Genomic DNA, 19,072 nt, shown 5'->3' with positions numbered 1-19,072 from the left:
CTCTATACTGGCACAAGTACAATACAGCACCACTCACTTCAGACTAAATAAGTATGGTAATGTGACCTGACTTGTGACTCTAGTCTTAGTCTAGATCAGTGGTGCTTCTGTTCTAAAAAGTATTTTTCATTCTAGACCTCAACTTGAACAGACATCAAAGAATATTGGCTATTATCAAGTATCAATCCTGCACAGATGCTGCAGCCTATACTGCCCTTATATTTTTTTAAGTAGAATTATAGGATTCTCGACCACTTGGACCCTAGGGTCCCTATTGTCGGGCAAACATTTAGCAAAAATGACAGATCAACAAGCCCACAACGCATTACGTGATGCGTTGTGAAAACAGGAACAGAGTGAATTATTTCCCTACTTCATCATATCTGTTCAGCTTGTGGTTAGAGTGTTCGCCCTGAGACTGGGAGACTATGAAAATAGTACACAGCATCAAGGGTTGGATTGGGGCTATAAGTCTTGCATTATAGTCATGTCCAGGGGGTGTACTTGTACATCAAGCTGATTCACGCTACAGAAACAGGAGATGGGCCACATGGTTCGGCAAGGCTTACTATCATCATACAAGAGTGTTGCAAAATATTAGTGAAAATAGTGGATCTACAAGCTCACAACGCATCACGGTGTGACGCATTGTGAGCTTGTAGGCTACAGTATGTTCACTATTTTAAAATGTTTATTTATTTATTATTATTATGAAAAAAACAAACCGTTTTGGACATACAAGGTTTCCCCCGACAGCGACAATATAGAGTTTACAGTAAGTGGCTATGTAACAGTAACAGACAATGATAACACAGGCACAACGTCATCACTGGATGGCATTTTATTCAGATCATCATCATTCAGGTTAAAGGACACCAAATCAAGGAGAAGAGGTGTCCTATAATTTACAAATTTACATTGATCAAACATCTTCATGTAAGGACCATCACATTGGTACGTATTATACGGGGACCAGAGAAGGATTTTCTTTGTTGTTAGATTTAGTACACCATTCTAAAAATGTGTCGGCGGAGAGAGTGAAACCTATGATCTGAAGTCATTCTCATCCATTCTCTCACTGGGATTAACATCTAGCTGGTGAAATAATAGTGAAATAAACATGTTCCCCATTTTGCTGGAGATACCTCTGGGACCCCCTCAAGGACACCTGGGGGCCCGAGGAGAACCAGTGGTCTAACAACATTCTATAATCTAAATAACAGGGTCAAACAAAACAGTATTGTGTCAACCTAAATAACATAACATAACATGTCAACAAGTAACCAACATACATCTGCTTAGTATACCCAGCATCTATGCAAAAAGGCATGAGACAAGAAGGGATAGGAGGGGTGCAATCACAGCGAATGTTTGATGTTTGCTGGCGTCATTCAGGTAGTACTCGGCGACCTTGGTGTTGGGGTTTGGCCCGGTAAACCAGAGCTGCATGCAGCGGCCAGAGGACTTGGTCAGCGTGGTGTACAGATAGGACTTGGACCAGATGTCTTCACACATGGAATTGGGTGTTGGGAAGAAGTCGGTCCACTTACTGCACTTGGCGTCCGCCGGACATTGATTAGTTCCTGCAGGAAGAGAGCGAAAGTGGAGGCGTAAATTTGATTTATAAAGCACTATTAAAAACAACCAGGGCTGACCAAAGGGCTGCACAGCATACATTATAAATAATAATAATAATACTAATAACTAGAAAAATCGCAATTTAGAAAAATTGCAAAGTGTGGCCCCTCCCACTAATATTGTCAGCCAATTACAATGTCACGTTACCCCTGTGATCATGCGTAAGTTAGTTGGAGGGGATATATCCCCTAAAAATCAGGTTATATTTTTTGCATTTCTATAACACTTGAATAGTTTGGTCTTCTGCCCCTGCAAACATAGATTGGTTACGCAACCAACAGCCAATTAGCTACTACAAAAGTTATACAAAGCTCGGCCAATCGCAGCGGAAGTTAGGTAGGTTACTCCGGAAGAAGAACAATAAAAAAGTGTGACAATAACTATAGTCTGGAACAACCAATAAGACGCCCTAAGGGCGAGAAGTGACCTCGCCCCACGCATCCGCCTGGGTGACGGAACGGAAGACTGCTGTCGAGCGCTGGCGCTTTGGCATGGGGGGTCAGATCAACATATGGAATGAATTCTGTACTGGCCATATATGGAGCGTGTCTTGAGTGTAGAGGGTTTGATGAGGTCTGGCCATGAGTGTGTCTTGAGTGTACAGGGATTGATGGGATTGATGAAGTCAGATCAACATAATGGAATGTCAGAACATGTCAGCTCCATATATGGAGATCTAACGGTGGCAGCGGGGGCAGTGTCTTGAGTCTACAAGGTTTGATGAGGGCCCAGGTAGGGCCGGGCCTTCATTTGTAGGGCTGTTGAGAACTCTAGTTTTTGCCGGCTGCCGGGCGCGGCTGCACTATAATAACTTTGGGGCGGGCCCGACTAGAGTTTTAATGGACAGGTTTATCAATCAAAAGGGAGACATCGAAGTGGGTCGGGAATCAACATATGGAATGTCAGAACAGGTCAGCTCCATACCGGTATATGGAGATCTAAGGGGTTGAGGTTTGAGGTCAGATATAGAGTTGCTGGCCAGCTCCATATATGCAGATCTAGGTGTCGGTGATGATCCAGTCTTCTCCATGTATGGCTATCCAGGGTATATGTCACGAGGCGTAACGGACTGATGGCCATATATGGTGGCATGACGTGTCACGAGGCGTGACGGATTGACAACCATATGGTGGCGTGACGGAATGACTGACGGAACGACAGGTTTTGCATAATAATAATAATAATAATAAATGTGATAAAGCTCACAACAGATTGCGATGCCACATGTTGTGAGGTTGTGGATCTGCTATTACTAAATTACGTGTGTGTGCGCAAGAACATGCGACTGCGTGTGTGTTTGTGTGCATGTCTGTGTGTACAGCACCTGAAGTCCAGTCCCATCCTTGATGCCAGTTGCTCTTGCAGGTGATGTCATCCTTGCAGTCCTCCCACCAGCTATGACAGTCTTCCATACATAAAGGAACATCCAGGATCCGTTCCTTACGCCATGACTGATCAACCTACACACGTCAGAGAGATATACACAGTCATGGTTTAGGTTCTCACAAATGACATAAAAGGCACTTTCATCCAAATAAAATTCCAATTTATATCGTATATGCAGCTATATGCTGCCATCTAGTGGACATGATGAGAAACAATCACACCAGTGATTCTCAACCTTTTTAAGGACCTCACAGCATAAGCATTAGGCCACACAGACTCCCATTTCATAAGATTCTTATAACTGGGACTCCAATATAAGAAAAATGTTTATTGTTATAAGACATGATGGGTCTGTCATTTGATCAGAATTCCTTTAGATGTAGAGATAACACCATAATATCAAAATAGCAATTATTGTACATTCTCTAGTTGTATTTGCTTGCACATGTAATAATGGGGAAGATTACAGGTGCAATGCATAACGTTTATGTTCCCTGAATTCAAGCCCTACTCTCCTGCAAGAGCAACTTTCTACCACTTTTCCAAGGAGGCATCTTCGTTGGCTAGGAGATATATTGTGTTATGAGCTTCAGCGCCATTACTTAGTAGGTGGGTCTCAGACCACCTCCAACCACAGCAGATGTAGTGTATTGACATACAGGTTGGTTAAAATCAAGTTGTATTCATTCAAATAAGTTCTGTATTGCAGCTGTACAACTACTGTATCAATGAATTTAATGAGAACCACTCATTAACCACTGACTTATTTATTTTTATATATTTTTAACACTCCTAACAAATCCCCCATACATATACAAATACAAGTATGGAGAGACAGTCATGCATACCTTTTGAATCCATGGCCCCAAGTGAGGGGAACACTCGTAGAAGCAGGTGTCCTGGACAAAGTGTTGCTTGCATTTGTCGCTCATAATTCCACAGTGGTTCCAATTGAAGTTGTACAGGTAGGAGTTATCCTCGTGGGCCTGCTCCGTGGTGTTGGCCATGCAACAGGCATTGGTACGCCATGGCTCACACTGGAGAAAAAAGGTAGAGAGAGAGAGAGAGTCAATAAGGGCACTCCATGGAACACACCTACTACTACTGTATATTGGATGAAATATGATCTTTAACCTGCTATTCGACTACATTTATAGGTATTAAAAGCAAAACAAAATACCAAAAATGTGTATTTGAATGCCTATAGTGGCAACCCCTACTACGGGCAAAAGTTGAACTCTATAGAGCAGTGGTTCCCAAACCTTTCAGCCTGTGACCCAAAAGAGGAATTTGATGTTTCCCTGGGACACAAACTAGTGAAAATAGCCGATCTACAAGCTCACAACGCTTGATTTTTCTTCATGAAATTACTGAGAAAGTCATTGCATTTGCTTTTTGTTGCTTTGGGAATGTTTCTGCAATAAATAGTGGTAACAAGATAGGTGCATGGGCACCATGAGGAGTGGGTACCTCAGTGTTAAATTGTCTAATGTTTTCTGAAATGTCAAATCAAAAAATGAAATATTTGTAAAAAGCTTTTAAGTAAAGTATAGATGATTAGAACATGCTTCAACATTCTGTAAATTGCTACAAAACCTCATGTTGGGTCATAAACATGAAGTTGAAGGATAAAATTAAGTCTGATAATGATGTACCGTGCATGTTCACATCATGTATACTTTACTTACTGTAAGACCATTTTTCAAATATTTTATTTTCCTTAGCACCTTGCTTCATCAAGGGTTGAATTGGGCTGGGGGGTCATGTCCAGGGGATGTACTACTGTAGGTCTGGAGCCTATCTCCTGTTTGAAACAGGATACTGACCTACAGTATGGGCCATTGGTTCCTTAAGGCTACTTATGTGCCATTGTATCAAAACATATCACAACATAGTTCTATTTATTATGCTATATTTCTACCTGCTGATAGAGTGCTCCTTCTGGACCGGGGTCTTCTTTATGGTGTTTGGCGTCCATACACATGTTGAGTTTGTCAAGACACAGGGACCCCCTGGACAGGATTAGCAGCAACGACAGCACCCTCCACATCGCTCTGGTACACACAACAAACACAATAGGCTCTATGCACACATGCCATTTTGGACAGAGCTTAGTTGAGCCCCTTCCCTATACTTCCTTCACAGGTGTTATCGACGATAGGCCTACTGAAGGCTCCGTTCAGGGCTCAGTTCAGTGCATGTTGGCTCACTGGAAACACACTGCTACACCAGTGGGTCTCAAAGTGTCCTTGAGTGGCTTCCAAATGGGTCTGTAACTCTGACAGTGTAATAATGGAACACATTTGTAAACTCTCAGATTTATAGGGGTCCTTGAAATTAAAAAAAGTTTGCACTGTACACTAAATGGAACAGATCAAGCTTTAATTAGTATCACCGGTAACACCTGTGACGAAAGTAGTGAAGGGGCCCGGAAGTAAGAGTTATTCTGTTCTGTGTGCATAGAGCCCATTGAATTGGGTTTTTGTGGTTCTCGAGTTCTACAGTGCTTTTATTTGGCAGTGGAGAAAGATAGGAATGAAGGCATATACTGCCATTACTATATACAGTAACACACAAAGTGAAATCCTAAGCATAATGTAACTGAAAGTGTGTAACTTTATCTGATCTTTGATTGTTGATTGATATTTGATTTGTTTTTCATTATAATCCTGTATTATTTATTTTGATATCTTGTTGTATATTGTATTGCTGTTGTTGCAGTCTTGTGGAACATATGTCACAGCAACATGTCACTGCTTGTACTGCATCTGCATAAGTGAGTGACAAACCCTCCTGATTCTTCTGTTAAATTCAGAGTTTATTACTCTCTCTCTCTGTAGTTACTTGATGCTGAAACTCAACATTCAAAGTATTGTAACAATAACAGATCAGCACGATGTCTACTAGGAAAATAGTACCAATGTTAAACACTATCCACAGATTTGACACGAGAACAGTTTGACCTCAGAACCTAGTTTAATATATTATGGGACAAAGGCGGAGGACATTTAGGACATGAATATGTATCCATGTAAGAAAACACTGATTGTGAAGTGAACACACTAAGCGCACACAGCAAAACCGTAAGGACCAAGAAAAACGTAATAAAAACCGAATAAATGAAACTGATGGACAACGAAAGGAACAGCTTTCAAAAATACGAAATGCATACGTTAAAAAGGATATGAGTAAAATACCAATTGAAATTCAAGAAGAAAAAAAAACCTAAGAGAAACAGACGACTTCGGAATATCCGAATAAAAGAAATGGATGAAAGACGAAAGGAACGCTTGGTTATGCGTAACAAAAATCTCAAGAATATGGGAATACAAAAACTAGAGGAGATCAATGGAAATGAAACTCATAAACTAGAACTGTGTGATCGAAAAATGGATACAAAGAAAAACCAAAACCATAAGGACAACCAAATAAATGAAACCGATGGACAAGGAAAGCAATGTTATTGAGAGTTTTTTGTTTTTTTCAATTAATATATATGTTTTCATCTGATATCCATGACTTAGTTTTTCTTTGAGAAACTACAAGTGGATCCTGGACACTTCTAAAACGATGGGACTGTATTTCCTTTATAGATAGAAGATTTTACCATACTTCAAAATACTACTTTTTTCCCTCCAAAAGCAAGGTACATAGCAAATAGCTAAACCTAATTATTCAATATTGCAAACGGCTGAGATTTGAAAGTTTGTAGCAGTCTACAGTACTTGCACGCTCTGCTTGCGCACTAGGCCTACTTGTGTGCAATAAGCAAGTAGGCATTCGACAGAGTGCAGTTCTAGTCATATTATATTTTAGATTTTCTTCATACACCATTTTCACACATGGAACAATTACAAAGAATATAATCGAGATTTGCTGCCCTGGAGACAATGCACCCCTCCTATTACAGCAAGAGCTAAATGAACTCCAAACATACATGGTGATCCCACATTCACCCCAGCTGATCCTCTATCAGTCACTCCTCACTCATTCACACGAACACTGAGGGAAAAAGACAGAGCAACACAGGAATATAAACATTATGACCCACAGGGCCATAACACTGGTTCAAAGTTGCTTCAGTTTACAACAGTGTTTTACAATAAATGAAAGAATCCTATTTACCGTATAGGCTACTGTAAGGAGTCGAGACGATGGTGCAATTTTGACTGGCCCGCCAACCAAAATAATGTCCTCAACGTGTTCCAGAGATAATGACACCAGTACTGTCTGTGTGTGTGTTGCTACTGAGCAAACGTCAAAATCCGGACAGGGTGGGAGTGGAGTGGAATGGTATTCTGCTGTACGGGTTAATGTGAGCGTTCATGCACCCTTTGTAGCGTTTGATTGTTTTTATTTAATACTATATTATTGTCAGGCCTTGCCCTGACTGGCATCCCAGCAACCAATGTATATAGGTACCATTTCAAACCGCTACATATTGATAACAAATTAAAATCGCCAATTTTCGTTTTTTTGGGGCAGGATCGATTTGACAACTTTAGCTTAATGTGCCCAGTCATAATTGACTGTCATTGTAATGCAAATGACAGTCAATTATGGCAGACAGATAGACAGACAGGCAGGCAGGCAGGCAGGCAGAGACAGACAGACAGGCAGACACACAGGCAGGCAGACAATGTAGTTAGTTTGTTTTATGGAAAGTTGTTTGTGTCAAAGCCATAAAGCCATAAAATAATGCACATTGTACTTATCTTTTCATACGTTAGGTGGAAATAAAGCAAAAAAGTATAAAGTATCATAAATGTTGTCCTTTAATCAACTGGCCCCTGGCCCCTTGCCATTTTCATAATGTGGCCCACAGGTTCAGCTATTTGAGTATCCCTGCGCTAAACTGAGCACTAAGCTAAAATGTACCCTAAATGATGTGCCCTACCAATACTAATATTAATTCAGCTAATATATTGCTTTGATATCCAAACCTTTCCTCCAGGGATCAATAATTAGATTTATCTATGTATGTTTATTATAAGTGCTGTCACTTACCAAAGTCTGTCTGTAATATCAGCAGAAGAAACTGAAGAGCAGGAGGGACAGAGAGAGAGAGAGAGAGAGAGAGAGAGAGAGAGAGAGAGAGAGAGAGAAAGAGAGAGACGAAAGGGTGTGTGAGAGAAAGAATGTGGCCTTGAGATAAACCATAAAACTCTCTCTCTCTCTCTCTCTCTCTTAAAAGGCAACATGACCTGCAAAAACACGATTGCCTAAACAGGAGTATATTATAACAGCCGTACAATAAGCTGCTTTTAAAATCTTTTGAAGGTCTGTGTATAATTATACAACTTGCTGAGTACAGTATATGGGCCCAGTAGTGGACAGTAGTGAAGCACATGTACATAAGAGTACAAATATTGTACTTTTGACGGTAGGAAGAGAAAGGGTATATGACCACTTAAACCCTAGTTCAAATAGTGAAAATAGAAGATCTACAGGATCACTACAAATAAAATGTAGGCTACTTCATAACTTGCACTTTTGTATAAGCATGTACTTTTGAATACTTAAAAAAATAATTAAAGCCAGGTACTCAAGTAAGTACAAATTTGACTGAGCAATATTCGCTTGTAGTTGAGTAATATTTGACCATAATGAAATGTGCATAAGTATCTATACTTTGACTCAAGTACTGGGGTTGACCACTTTGCTCACTACAGCAAGAATTTGGGTTTTAAATAGTCCCCAATGAATATGATTATATTCGCACATTTCTGTCACACAAAGAAAAAGAGAATCAGCGAATAAATAATCAATCAGAATAATAGTTTAGTCAGCTGATCCTCTTTGAAAAAAGCTTACAATTCAATCTGTTATGGTCATGTTATTGGTGTCCAGGAATATCAGTAAAGAAATGCTAAAGGTCAGTCTTACTTGATCTACTGAGTAAATGTGTCACGTTTACAGTTTGGTGACTAAATTACTCATTTATTGAGCTATCATGTGATGATCATGTGCTGCCATTGTAACCATACAGTATACAGTAGTAGTGGTTCTCAACCTGTGGGCAGTGGCCCCAGCGAGGATGTTGCACATGGGCTGCCTATTTTTTGGCAAACACGAAGATTTGAATGATAATACATTAACTAGTTGAACGACTGTAGGCCTGTAGTATGTTTTCCAGCTGTGACCTGCTGTGCATGGCCGCACACGCGAGTGCACACACACACACACACACACACACACACACACACACACCATTTGACTACGTACAAGCTCAGAATGCTTTTTGCTACTTTTACGTGACACAACAAAGTATAAAAAAGGACATATTATAAAAATATTAATAACGGAAATACCAGCTTTGTTCTGACGGTGAAAAGGTCACATAAAAGTGATAAAACCTAACATTTTATCTGGCTGCATTTTCATAGCATAGCTTGGTTTATAATCCAAGATTGGGATAGCGCTGAGAGACACAACAGTAGTAGCCTATCACATCAAGGTGAACTCTATACACTGATTGTGTGAAGCTTGCTGCAAGCTGGTAATAAGGTTTAGAAATGCTAATGCATTTCTGAATTTGATAAATCTTTAACTTGATGCTTTCAAAATCAAGTTACAAGCTCATACAATGTAGGTTTGTAGAATATTTGCAGACTACCAGTAAGACGCGCAAACGCGGGAAGCGAACGCAGCTCGTACATATTTGGGTTTTGGACGTATAGCTGCTTTGGGGACTCCTTATATAGCTGCTTTGGGGACTCCTTATATGGTTATGGCTGAGTAATGGAATACAAGTTGGACCACGCCATGACACTCATGTCACTCAGCCATAACCATATAAGGAGTCCCCAAAGCAGCCATCACACTCATGTCACCATGACTCATGCGTTCGTGTGTCTGTGCCCTTTGTGCCCATATATGGAGCTGAGTGATTTGTTTGTGATTGATGCAACACACTCCATATTTGGACGTAGCTCCATATATGGGCACAAAGGGGGGACACACGCACACACAGACATGATCTGCTAGGTCTCATAGTAAGTGCTCACTGCATTCGCAACTAGACTATTGATGTCAACATAATATGTAGCTATTTTACATCTTTAAATCCAGAACTGAAAATAATTAGAGAGCGAGAGAGATAGAGAGAGAATAGTGGAGTGGATAAATTACCCGGCCTGACAGGGTCAATGTCATTAATTTGGTACGGATCCCAACCATGGTTATCAGGTCGGACCAGGAGAGTTTCAAGCAATGTGTAGCTGTAGCAAGACACCCTCACTTAATTATGGAAAGAATGACAGAATGATGTTTTTTATCTGGACTCTTCACCTCAGGATCACTGAACCCCCACCGGTATAGGACCTAAGATCACTGAACCCCCACCGGTATAGGACCTAAGATCACTGAACGCCCACCGGTATAGGACCTAAGATCAATGAACGCCCACCAGTATAGGACCTAAGATCACTGAACGCCCACCAGTATAGGACCCAGGATGAACATTTTTCTTCACATATATTGAGCATTAGGCCTCAGCCCTGTTCTTTTTCATCTCCATGTTGAGGAGCCAATCACCCACAAGTGTTGCACATGACACTGGGCTTGATCTTCTCTGCAGCAGCGGAGGGGACGCTTGATTCATTTGATTCAAAGTGCAACCCTTTCTCTGACGCTTGCACACTGACACTGCATCTATTGAACTGCATCTATTGAAAGGCTTGGATTAGCAGCACAAATGCCCAGTGCAAATTCCATCAATTCCTCGTGTGACACCTTGAAATCATAGGCCCCGTGGGAGATGTTGTACATCACTGTGCATGGAGGACTGGGGTACATCATGTGACCTTTCATGGGCAGGGAGGACATGAGGGCCTGGCTGGGCAGCCCGGTGGAGGTTGTGTGCAGCATGGGCAGCATGGACTGGGCACTGATGCTGGTGGAACCTGGAAGATTGGTCATGTTGTTGAAAGACAACAGTTGTTTTATTTCATCATTAGTAATGCCCAGGGTCCCCAACTCAGGCAACACCTGGTAAATGATATCCATCTTCTTCTCAAAGCCTGCGGCAGCCACTGTGCTCACATCCGTGGGCTCATTATCAATGTGGTGTGGTGGTGTTAAGTTCTGTGGCGAGTTGAGACACGATTGAATCAGGGCTTTGCCCGCCTCACTAGTGAACATGGGCTGGAGCTTGTCGGTGGCAAATTCGTAGAGCTGTCCCGTTTCACTGGCCACTAGCAAGAAAACCTGGGTTCCTGTCAGTTTGGCGAGCTGTTTGGCCTTGTTTATTACACCAATTCTACGCTTGCCAAAGGTTTTGCGTCGCTTTGGCTTGTTCTCAATGAATTCAATCTCTATCTTCACACGGCCACGAGACTTCATCTTCTTGTTGCTTAAAGTGGTACAGCTGAAAACAACAGAATGCTTAATGTTACAGACTGATCTGCCTTTTATATGGCCAAGTCACCCTTATGTCACAATCTGTGACACGTTCTGCACCTGTCCTGTTGATATTAACACATTGCAACTGTCGCTAGCCACCGCGACTGGTGTCAGTGACGTCAGATGTAGAGGTGATGATCCAGTCTTCTCCATATATGGCTATGCAGGGTTTGTGATGTCAGAACAGGCCAGCTCCATATATGGAGATCTAGGGGTTTGAAGAGGTCAATATGGAATTAATTCTGTACTGGCCATATATGGAGCATTTATTGAGTGTAAAGGGTTTGATGAGGTCAGATCAACATATGGCATGTTAGAACATGTCTCCATATATGGAGATCTAAGGGTTTGATGAGGTTAGATCAATATATGGAATGAATTCTGTATTGGCCATATATGGAGCGTGTCTTGAGTGTACAGGGTTTGATGAGGTCAGATAAACATATGGAATTCATTATGTATTGGCCATATATGAAGCGTGTCACAAGGTGTGACTGACGGACTGACTGGCTGACAGGGGATGCAAGTTTTCATAGTAAACATGGCTAATTAGCGACAACGAGAGAATCAACCAGGTGCTCGATGGAAGTGCAAAAAAAGTTTAAAAGTAGACTGGTACCTCAAAGATCAGTGGGACTGGAATACTGAAGAAAAGGCGGCGATCAGAGCACTCAAAAAAGGTTAAAAAAAATGAGGAGAGGGTGGATATAAAATCATGGTACTTTATTAGAAAAGTTTATAAAGCCAACATGTTTCGACTCGCAAAGGAGTCTTCATCAGGGCAGGTATGAGTAATTAGTATTGAGAAGTAGCAGCTCAATAGTAGCCTACGTGAAATGACACATGCGTCATCCACTTCTAAACCGATGTTGTCCCGAATGGCTTGGTCCTGATGCAGCGTCCTCATGCGTTTCTTCTAAACCATTTCTTAACTGACGTCACGAATGGCTTGGTCCTGATGCGTCCTCATGTGTTTCTTCAGCGTGTCACTCTGGTTGAACCTCTTGTCACAGACCAGGCAACCGAAGGGTTTCTCTCCCGTGTGGATCCTCATGTGTCTTTTCAGGTTTCCGTTGAGGGTAAACCCTTTCTGACAGACGCAGCACACAAACTCTGCCTCTAAGGTGGGGACATTCTCCGGGGGAGGACTTATGATCTCCGCGTCACCTCCTCGGTTGAAGTGTTTTCCAGGGGAGACCACCCATCGGTGTGGTTTCCCCGCTCTGCTACCAGTAGTGATCATCTGTGAGCCATTTACCGGCATCTGACCCAAACTAAAACCCCTGTGGCACTGAAATGCTGTATTCCCGTTGGTTCTGCCACCCGCCCTGACACTAAAACCGGCCTCTTCGAAGGTCTCCAGGTGAAAGCTCAGGCGTTCCCCAGACTCCAGGCGGGTTTCACAGATGCCCTCCATAGTCTCCTCGTCGAAGCATTTCTTCTCCATCGTGTCCTCGGCATCGAGGCGTTTCTCCTGACTTTCCACTGGCTCCAGGACAACGTCCTGCGAGTGGAAGTAGATCCCATCCATGTTGCAAGGAGGAGGAGCTGAACAACTGATCCCGGGTAACGCCGGCAATGTCCTCGTGACTTTGGGGAAGATGGGAGGAGGCTGGCGTTTACGTTTCGGTCGGTTACGACCTAAACAAGGAAGTTCGCTGTCTTCTTGCTGGATCATGACCTCAGGACAGACTCCTTCCTGGGTCATGACCTCAGAAGAACAGTCCACAGGAAGAGCCTTGCCGCTGCTGGCTGAATCCACGGCATCAAATGGTTCAACGCCGGCGAGTTCTGGTTTCACACGCGTGGCCGACGACATGATTCCATCATCTACCCTGTGGGAACACACAGAACAATGTATTCTAAAATGGTTCTTTCATTTAAAATGCTGTGTGGTTCCACAAAGAACCATCACTTAATGGTTCCACAAAGAACGGGGAGGCAGTGGCTCAGGGGTAGCGTGAGAAAGGGGGAATTGAGAGCACAGATTATGTATTCCTCATGGGTGGGAGAGAGACAGTCAGTCATTGATCAGTGTGCAGTGAGTGGAAGGCAGCGTAACAACTGTAAGAGCTGACGTTTTTAAAAGGAGATTCTGACGTTTTTAACTCATCATGTCAACAATAATACAAACTATGAAAAACCATGACATCAAATAATCAAATTAAATAGTGTGGTTAAAAGAACCTTTTTTGTTTCCTACAAAATTGTGATTATTATTACTTGCGCAAGTACTGTAATCGGCTGCGTATATCGGTGGTGTCCGTCGGCCAATCAGGGATTGTAACTAAGGTACTTTTGATGATCGTCTAGGTAGGTATGTATACACTGTATGCATGTATGTCGGGGTAAGAATGGTGGTCCCTTATTGGCTGTTGATCGGATGGTGACGTAACTAAGGTACTAAGCAGTCGTAATAGACATTAGTAGCAGTACTTGTGCGCTCTGCTTGCCCACAAGTACGCCATGTATGGTATATAGGCCATGTATGACCTACTTGTGTGCAAGGCGCAAGTTGGCACATCGACAGAGTGCATTTCTAGTTACACTAACAACAGTTAGTTACACTAACAAATAGCAATGGCATTTCTTTTTTTTTTTCAACCTGGGGAGAGCAACGGACTTGAACTCATGCTTCCTTCATGCCTGAGTGTCCAAGTTGCTCCTTTACACCTGACAGGGGGGAGTTTCCCTGGTTGGACGTAGCGCATGGAAGGAACACGTTATTTCAACCAGTTCCATTCCCATCCATCAGGCGCCCCGGCTGGCCAGGGGGAGGCAGTTTAGAGACCAGCATTACTGCATGTTTTTGTGAGGGTACCTACCCTAGGGGACACGGGGAGAACATGCAAACTCCACACAGAAAGGCCCTTTCGCCAACACCGCCTCGGGTATGGGCACTGATGACGCGGAGGAGGAAACACGCCAGCAATGGCATTTCTGTGTGGCTTTGAAAACTACAACTGCACAGCCATGCAACTACAAGCTGACCTCTGAGCTTGTAGATTGGCTATTTTTCAACAGATGAATGGAAGCAACTCTGATGATTATCCAAAAATGAATTGTGATTATCTCAAATAATATCAACCAGACCATTATGTATTAATGAGACAGACCTACCGGTGGATCTGGCAAAGACCTACCGGTGGATCTGGCAAAAACCTACCGATGGATCTGGCAAAGATTGGAGCGCAGGTTGAGGTCCTCCTGTGTGTGTAGGTTGAGGTCCTCCTGTGTGTGTAGGTTGAGGTCCTCCTGTGTGTGTAGGTTGGTCTCACAGGTGAGATGGATTTTAAAGCCTGAGTCTCTCTGCTCCGTTTTGTCCCACAGCAGATCTGTGTCTCTGCTCCACTCGCCCTCTTGTTCTTCTTAAAAGACAACAGATCATTTTACATGCTGGACATTCCAATAATGTGGAAGAACAAGCACAAACACATCACTTTCGGGCACAAACCTATCCCCATTTTTAAATTGTTTTCTTTTCATTAATAAATATGTGCTATTGAAAACACTGTGTGGGTTTTGATTTGAACCAATAAAAAGTATTAAAAAAGCTCATCTGACTGAAAGCTTCCGAGCCGGTGGCCTCAAACGATCTCATACAGGTTTTTATACAGGAATATAAGCATGAGTCCAAAAGAGCAGTGTCTAGTGTATACAATGCCTTGGTTTCAGTCTGGGCTAACTCCACAGAGTACATTAAAACTAATTGGGAAAAAGAGTTGGAGATTACCATCACTACAGACTAGGAATGGGTAAATATGTGCAAAATACAAATTACGTCAAGACAATTGAAAACAGAACAGCCATGCTGGAGACAGTGTGGCCACAAGGAGGCGGGCCACGCTCATATATTCTGGACTTGTCCTAAAATTCAGAAATACTGGCAGGATATCCACTCCACCTTGGAGACCATTCTGTGTTTTAAGATACCTCAGACTTGTTCCTTTTTATTGCTGGGAAATATCCCTGAAGAGTTTCTAATACATGATAAATATTTAATCAAGATCCTCTTAGCAACAAGTAAGAAAGCGATCACACGACGCTGGTATCAACAGGACCCACCAACGAAAGAACATTGGATGGACATTACTGAGGAACTGTATGTTTGTGTGGAAAAACTAACAGTCATACTTAGACTACAAGAGGATAAGTTCTATAAAAAGTGGGAAAAGTGGGATCTCTTCTCTCAGCCTAGCAATAATGCATGAGGATTTCAATTAATGTATCTTGTAATATGAAAAATGCAGCCTTGTTTTTGTTATTGTAGTTCTCCTTTTTTTCGCCTTTTTTTGTTGTTGTCTCTGTCTTTTCATCAATAAAAATTAAGTTAAAAAAAGCTCTTCTGAGTTTAGTTTTTATTTTCCCTGCCCATCTGACTTGGACATTCTAATCAACGATGGACAAAACAACAATCTCCACATTAATGGTCAAAAACCTTGAGCTGTATTTGGGTAACTCTGCTTCCAAAATATTGACTTGTCAGGAAATCTTTTTCCCCTCATCATAGTTGGTGTGGTGACTTTATACGTTGTCAGACATTTTAATGTGTCCTTATATTATAGCTACTAGAGCAGTGCCAGTTGGAGCCGCTACAGCGTTGCCCGTTGGGCACTGGCCTACTTGGAACAAGTTGGAAATGAATGCCCCCCACCCAGATATTATGTCTGTGTCTTGTTTATCCCCATATATGGAGTTCTTTGTCAGGCATGCCCAAATATGAAGTCTATGCAGACGTCAGAATGATGTAAAAACAGTCCAGCTCCATATATGGACACTGGGCAGGGGCCCTGTCCAGAGCCCGGGCAGAGGCCTTTTGTGGCGGTTCTGGACAACTGTGGGTCTGACCGACTCGACACCGGGCACTACACTCCATGTGGGGGTGTGGAATGTGTGTGTCGAATTTGAAGTCAGTGGGTTCTCGAGTTATGTGGATTACAGATGTACAGACGTATGTATAGTACAGAGACTTGGTGCATTTATAGTTAGATAGGCTACCTTTAATGTGTAGTAGTGGTTGATGCTGTTCCAGATGGCAGCTTGGTTGTTCTTCATGTGGAGTCTCCTTTCCACAGCCACATATAAACACCTGCTGAGAGTCTGGACACACACAACTCTTCAATGTAGAATACCTCCTGGACATTTTGGAGATCCTGTGCACCTTTGTCTTATTGCATCAGTCTTGAGTTGAAAGGTAGCATAAGAGATATTCCTTTGTTAAAATAAGTGTTAATAGTTCTATATTGTGATATTAATCATTCAATATTAAACAATTAAATATTAATTGTATAGAAATCTAGTCTGCAAGTAAATGATTACATTACATGTGATTGTATGACAAGATATACGTTATGACCTTTTGCCAGTAGATGGAACCAGAGAACTAAGCAGGTCTGATTGAGTGTTTCACAGTATATAGAATGGATACATTTCAAACGAAAGGCTCAGTCAATACAAAAACTGCTGTAACGAGGAGAAAACCAGAAAAGCACTGACTTAATTGTTTACATCAGGGTCCTCCATTTTAAATTCCAGTGTCCATGCATTAAAAGTTTTTACAAAACCAAATGATAGGGAACAGACTCTAGTCTGCCCAATCACAGACAATCAGTTATTACATAAATATTCAGCGTTTAATTAGAATATAATGAGAAAATGGTAAACACACACACACACACACACACACACACACACACACACACACAAAACATTAAACAACTGCATGCAGCTATAGAAAAAAGATCTCCTCCAACTTGTTGCATTCTCTCTAATAATCTAGCCTGCTTATTAAGTCTACTCTACTGTAATGAACATAAAATATATATATTCATTGTTAATCTACAGTAGCCTGCCTACTTAATGTAGACGACTGAACATATAAAATAAAACATATCATTAAAGTATAATGTGCTCAGAGATCTTTATGTAGGGTTCCGAGAGGGGCTACATCTGCTCGTGCACGAGTCAGCTGATAAATATTGCATCCCGCAAATGAGGACAGATTAACATGCATCATGTAAAAACAGCTCTGGATCCATCCTGATGGATGCATGCATGCATGCATGCTGCAATGCATGCATGCACGCACTGCTGCAGGAATTTACAGGAGCGTAGCTTACGTAGGCTACGTGTTTGTTAGCCCCGACCTTTTCTTTGCGCTTCTCTCCTCTGGTTCTGCAGCTTGCAGCATCTCTGTCTGCAGACCATCTCCTCTTCATCTTCCCTGCGTCCCCCCTCAATATCTCCATTATGTCTGCACATATCCTCTTCATACTGTGATAAAGTTCTCTCCACCAGGCAGAAGATGTCCTCCGCGGCAGCGCTCAGCCGCTGCTGGACGAGCCTTTTAAGATGCTCTATTTTATACATCATTCATCCATGTGTGTTTATAATTAAATTATATGACCCCCGGTGGCCGTTTGTTAAATAACACAGCGGTGAAGCTGATGATGCGGCTGTACATTTACGATCGCTTCCAGGTCACGTTTTTCAAAATAAAAGACTATTGTTATATATCTGTCAATCTGTGTAACATTTTGATTGATTGATTGATTGATTGATTGATTGATTGAAGTAATATTTAACAGCTACGACACCATACAATTACAATTATTTACAATAGGGTCCACCATTTTCAATTCACCATAACAAAGACGTAGCTGGCTACAAATATACGCTTCTGTTCTATAGCAATTGTGCAATTTTTTTCTACTCGGTCTGTGTCTCATAGAAGGACTGTGGGAAGTTCAGAAACCGTCTTCCAGTGACTGTGGGGAATGCAAGCTAATAGAAACTGCAGGCTTTCTAGTCCTGAAAAGTTGCAATGCAAAAATGGAAGCCATCGTTCTCACGATAATGAAAATCTAAATATTTTTTGTAAAAGAATCTTGTTTTAAAAAAAAGTCTGGCTAATGATGATGTCACTGGAAGACGGTTTCTAAACTGCCCACAGCCGTCCTATGAGACACAGACTGAGTAGAAAAGAATTGTGCCATTTTTTCATGATTATTAGTGAGGACCTATTATATGAAGATAGGTTGAAAAGTGGTGAAGTGGTCCTTTAAGGATGTAGACAGGTAGGCCTACAAGCCCTACATGGTAGGCCTTATTATCTTGGTGATGTATCGAATCTTGTGGACCAGACCCATTGCAAGAAGCTGTACTATGTCGTCAACCCTACGCCATTCCAGCCTGTCAAAGTGGGCAAGGGTGAGGTGGGTTGGCTTAAAATACCTAGGCCTATGAACTGGGATTTAAAAAATCACAACAATTATGCACTTGGTGACATCTAATAAAAAAACATTATAATAAAGCTGCAAGCAGTGACGATGGGCCAAGCAATAAGAAGAAAACAAAATCACCCTTGTGTGAAGTGAGGGGAGCTCTCATATATTATCATACATCATCACATTCCGGCCAATCACTTTTGGCGTACTCATTTTTCTGTCCTCACTTTTTAAGCCCTAATGTCAATCAAATTCACTATGGGGTACACACAGACACAAATCTGGGCATCAAAAATACATGCAATATGGCCCGGCCCTACCATGTACCATCAGACCCATGTACACTCAAGAAACTGCCCCCACTGCCCCCCTTAGATCTCCATATGGAGCTGACCTTTTCTGACAAAAAGACCCTCTAC

General features: G+C 41.9%; 3 protein-coding genes across 3 annotated transcripts in view; all 3 read right to left on the bottom strand.

The window, feature by feature from the left end:
- LOC308321523 (myelin-associated neurite-outgrowth inhibitor-like) overlaps positions 1-19,072 on the bottom strand; it is a 395,831-nt gene that overhangs the window by 282,729 nt on the left and 94,030 nt on the right. The window lies entirely within an intron of this gene.
- Positions 947-5,170, bottom strand: folr (folate receptor). The gene is made up of 4 exons (XM_080771409.1): positions 4,946-5,170; positions 3,873-4,061; positions 2,963-3,098; positions 947-1,583 (listed from the first exon to the last, which is right to left on the bottom strand). The coding sequence occupies exons 1-4, from the start codon at positions 5,072-5,074 to the stop codon at positions 1,315-1,317; spliced, it is 723 nt and encodes a 240-aa protein (XP_080627535.1). The 5' UTR covers positions 5,075-5,170; the 3' UTR covers positions 947-1,314.
- On the bottom strand, positions 12,336-17,796 carry LOC308321755 (uncharacterized protein; the record flags this gene model as incomplete). The annotated part of the gene is made up of 4 exons (XM_080772845.1): positions 12,336-13,262; positions 14,594-14,795; positions 16,426-16,527; positions 17,574-17,796. The coding sequence occupies 4 exons, from the start codon at positions 17,794-17,796 to the stop codon at positions 12,356-12,358; spliced, it is 1,434 nt and encodes a 477-aa protein (XP_080628971.1). The 3' UTR covers positions 12,336-12,355.

This window comes from Protomyctophum bolini (assembly GCF_963924005.1).
Source record: "Protomyctophum bolini genome assembly, chromosome: 9".
Classification (NCBI taxonomy): domain Eukaryota; kingdom Metazoa; phylum Chordata; class Actinopteri; order Myctophiformes; family Myctophidae; genus Protomyctophum; species Protomyctophum bolini.
The sequence above is the reverse complement of the archived record's forward strand: the minus strand, read 5'-3'. Positions and strand labels throughout refer to the sequence as shown.

Coding starts and splice junctions, on each gene's coding strand:
- folr (XM_080771409.1), bottom strand. CDS start 5,074: ATGTGGAGGGTGCTGTCGTTGCTGCTAATCCTGTCCAGGGGGTCCCTG. Junction 4,062..4,945: donor AAGGAGCACTCTATCAGCAG/GTAGAAATATAG, acceptor TTTTTTCTCCAG/TGTGAGCCATGGCGTACCAA. Junction 3,099..3,872: donor TGGGGCCATGGATTCAAAAG/GTATGCATGACT, acceptor TGACGTGTGTAG/GTTGATCAGTCATGGCGTAA.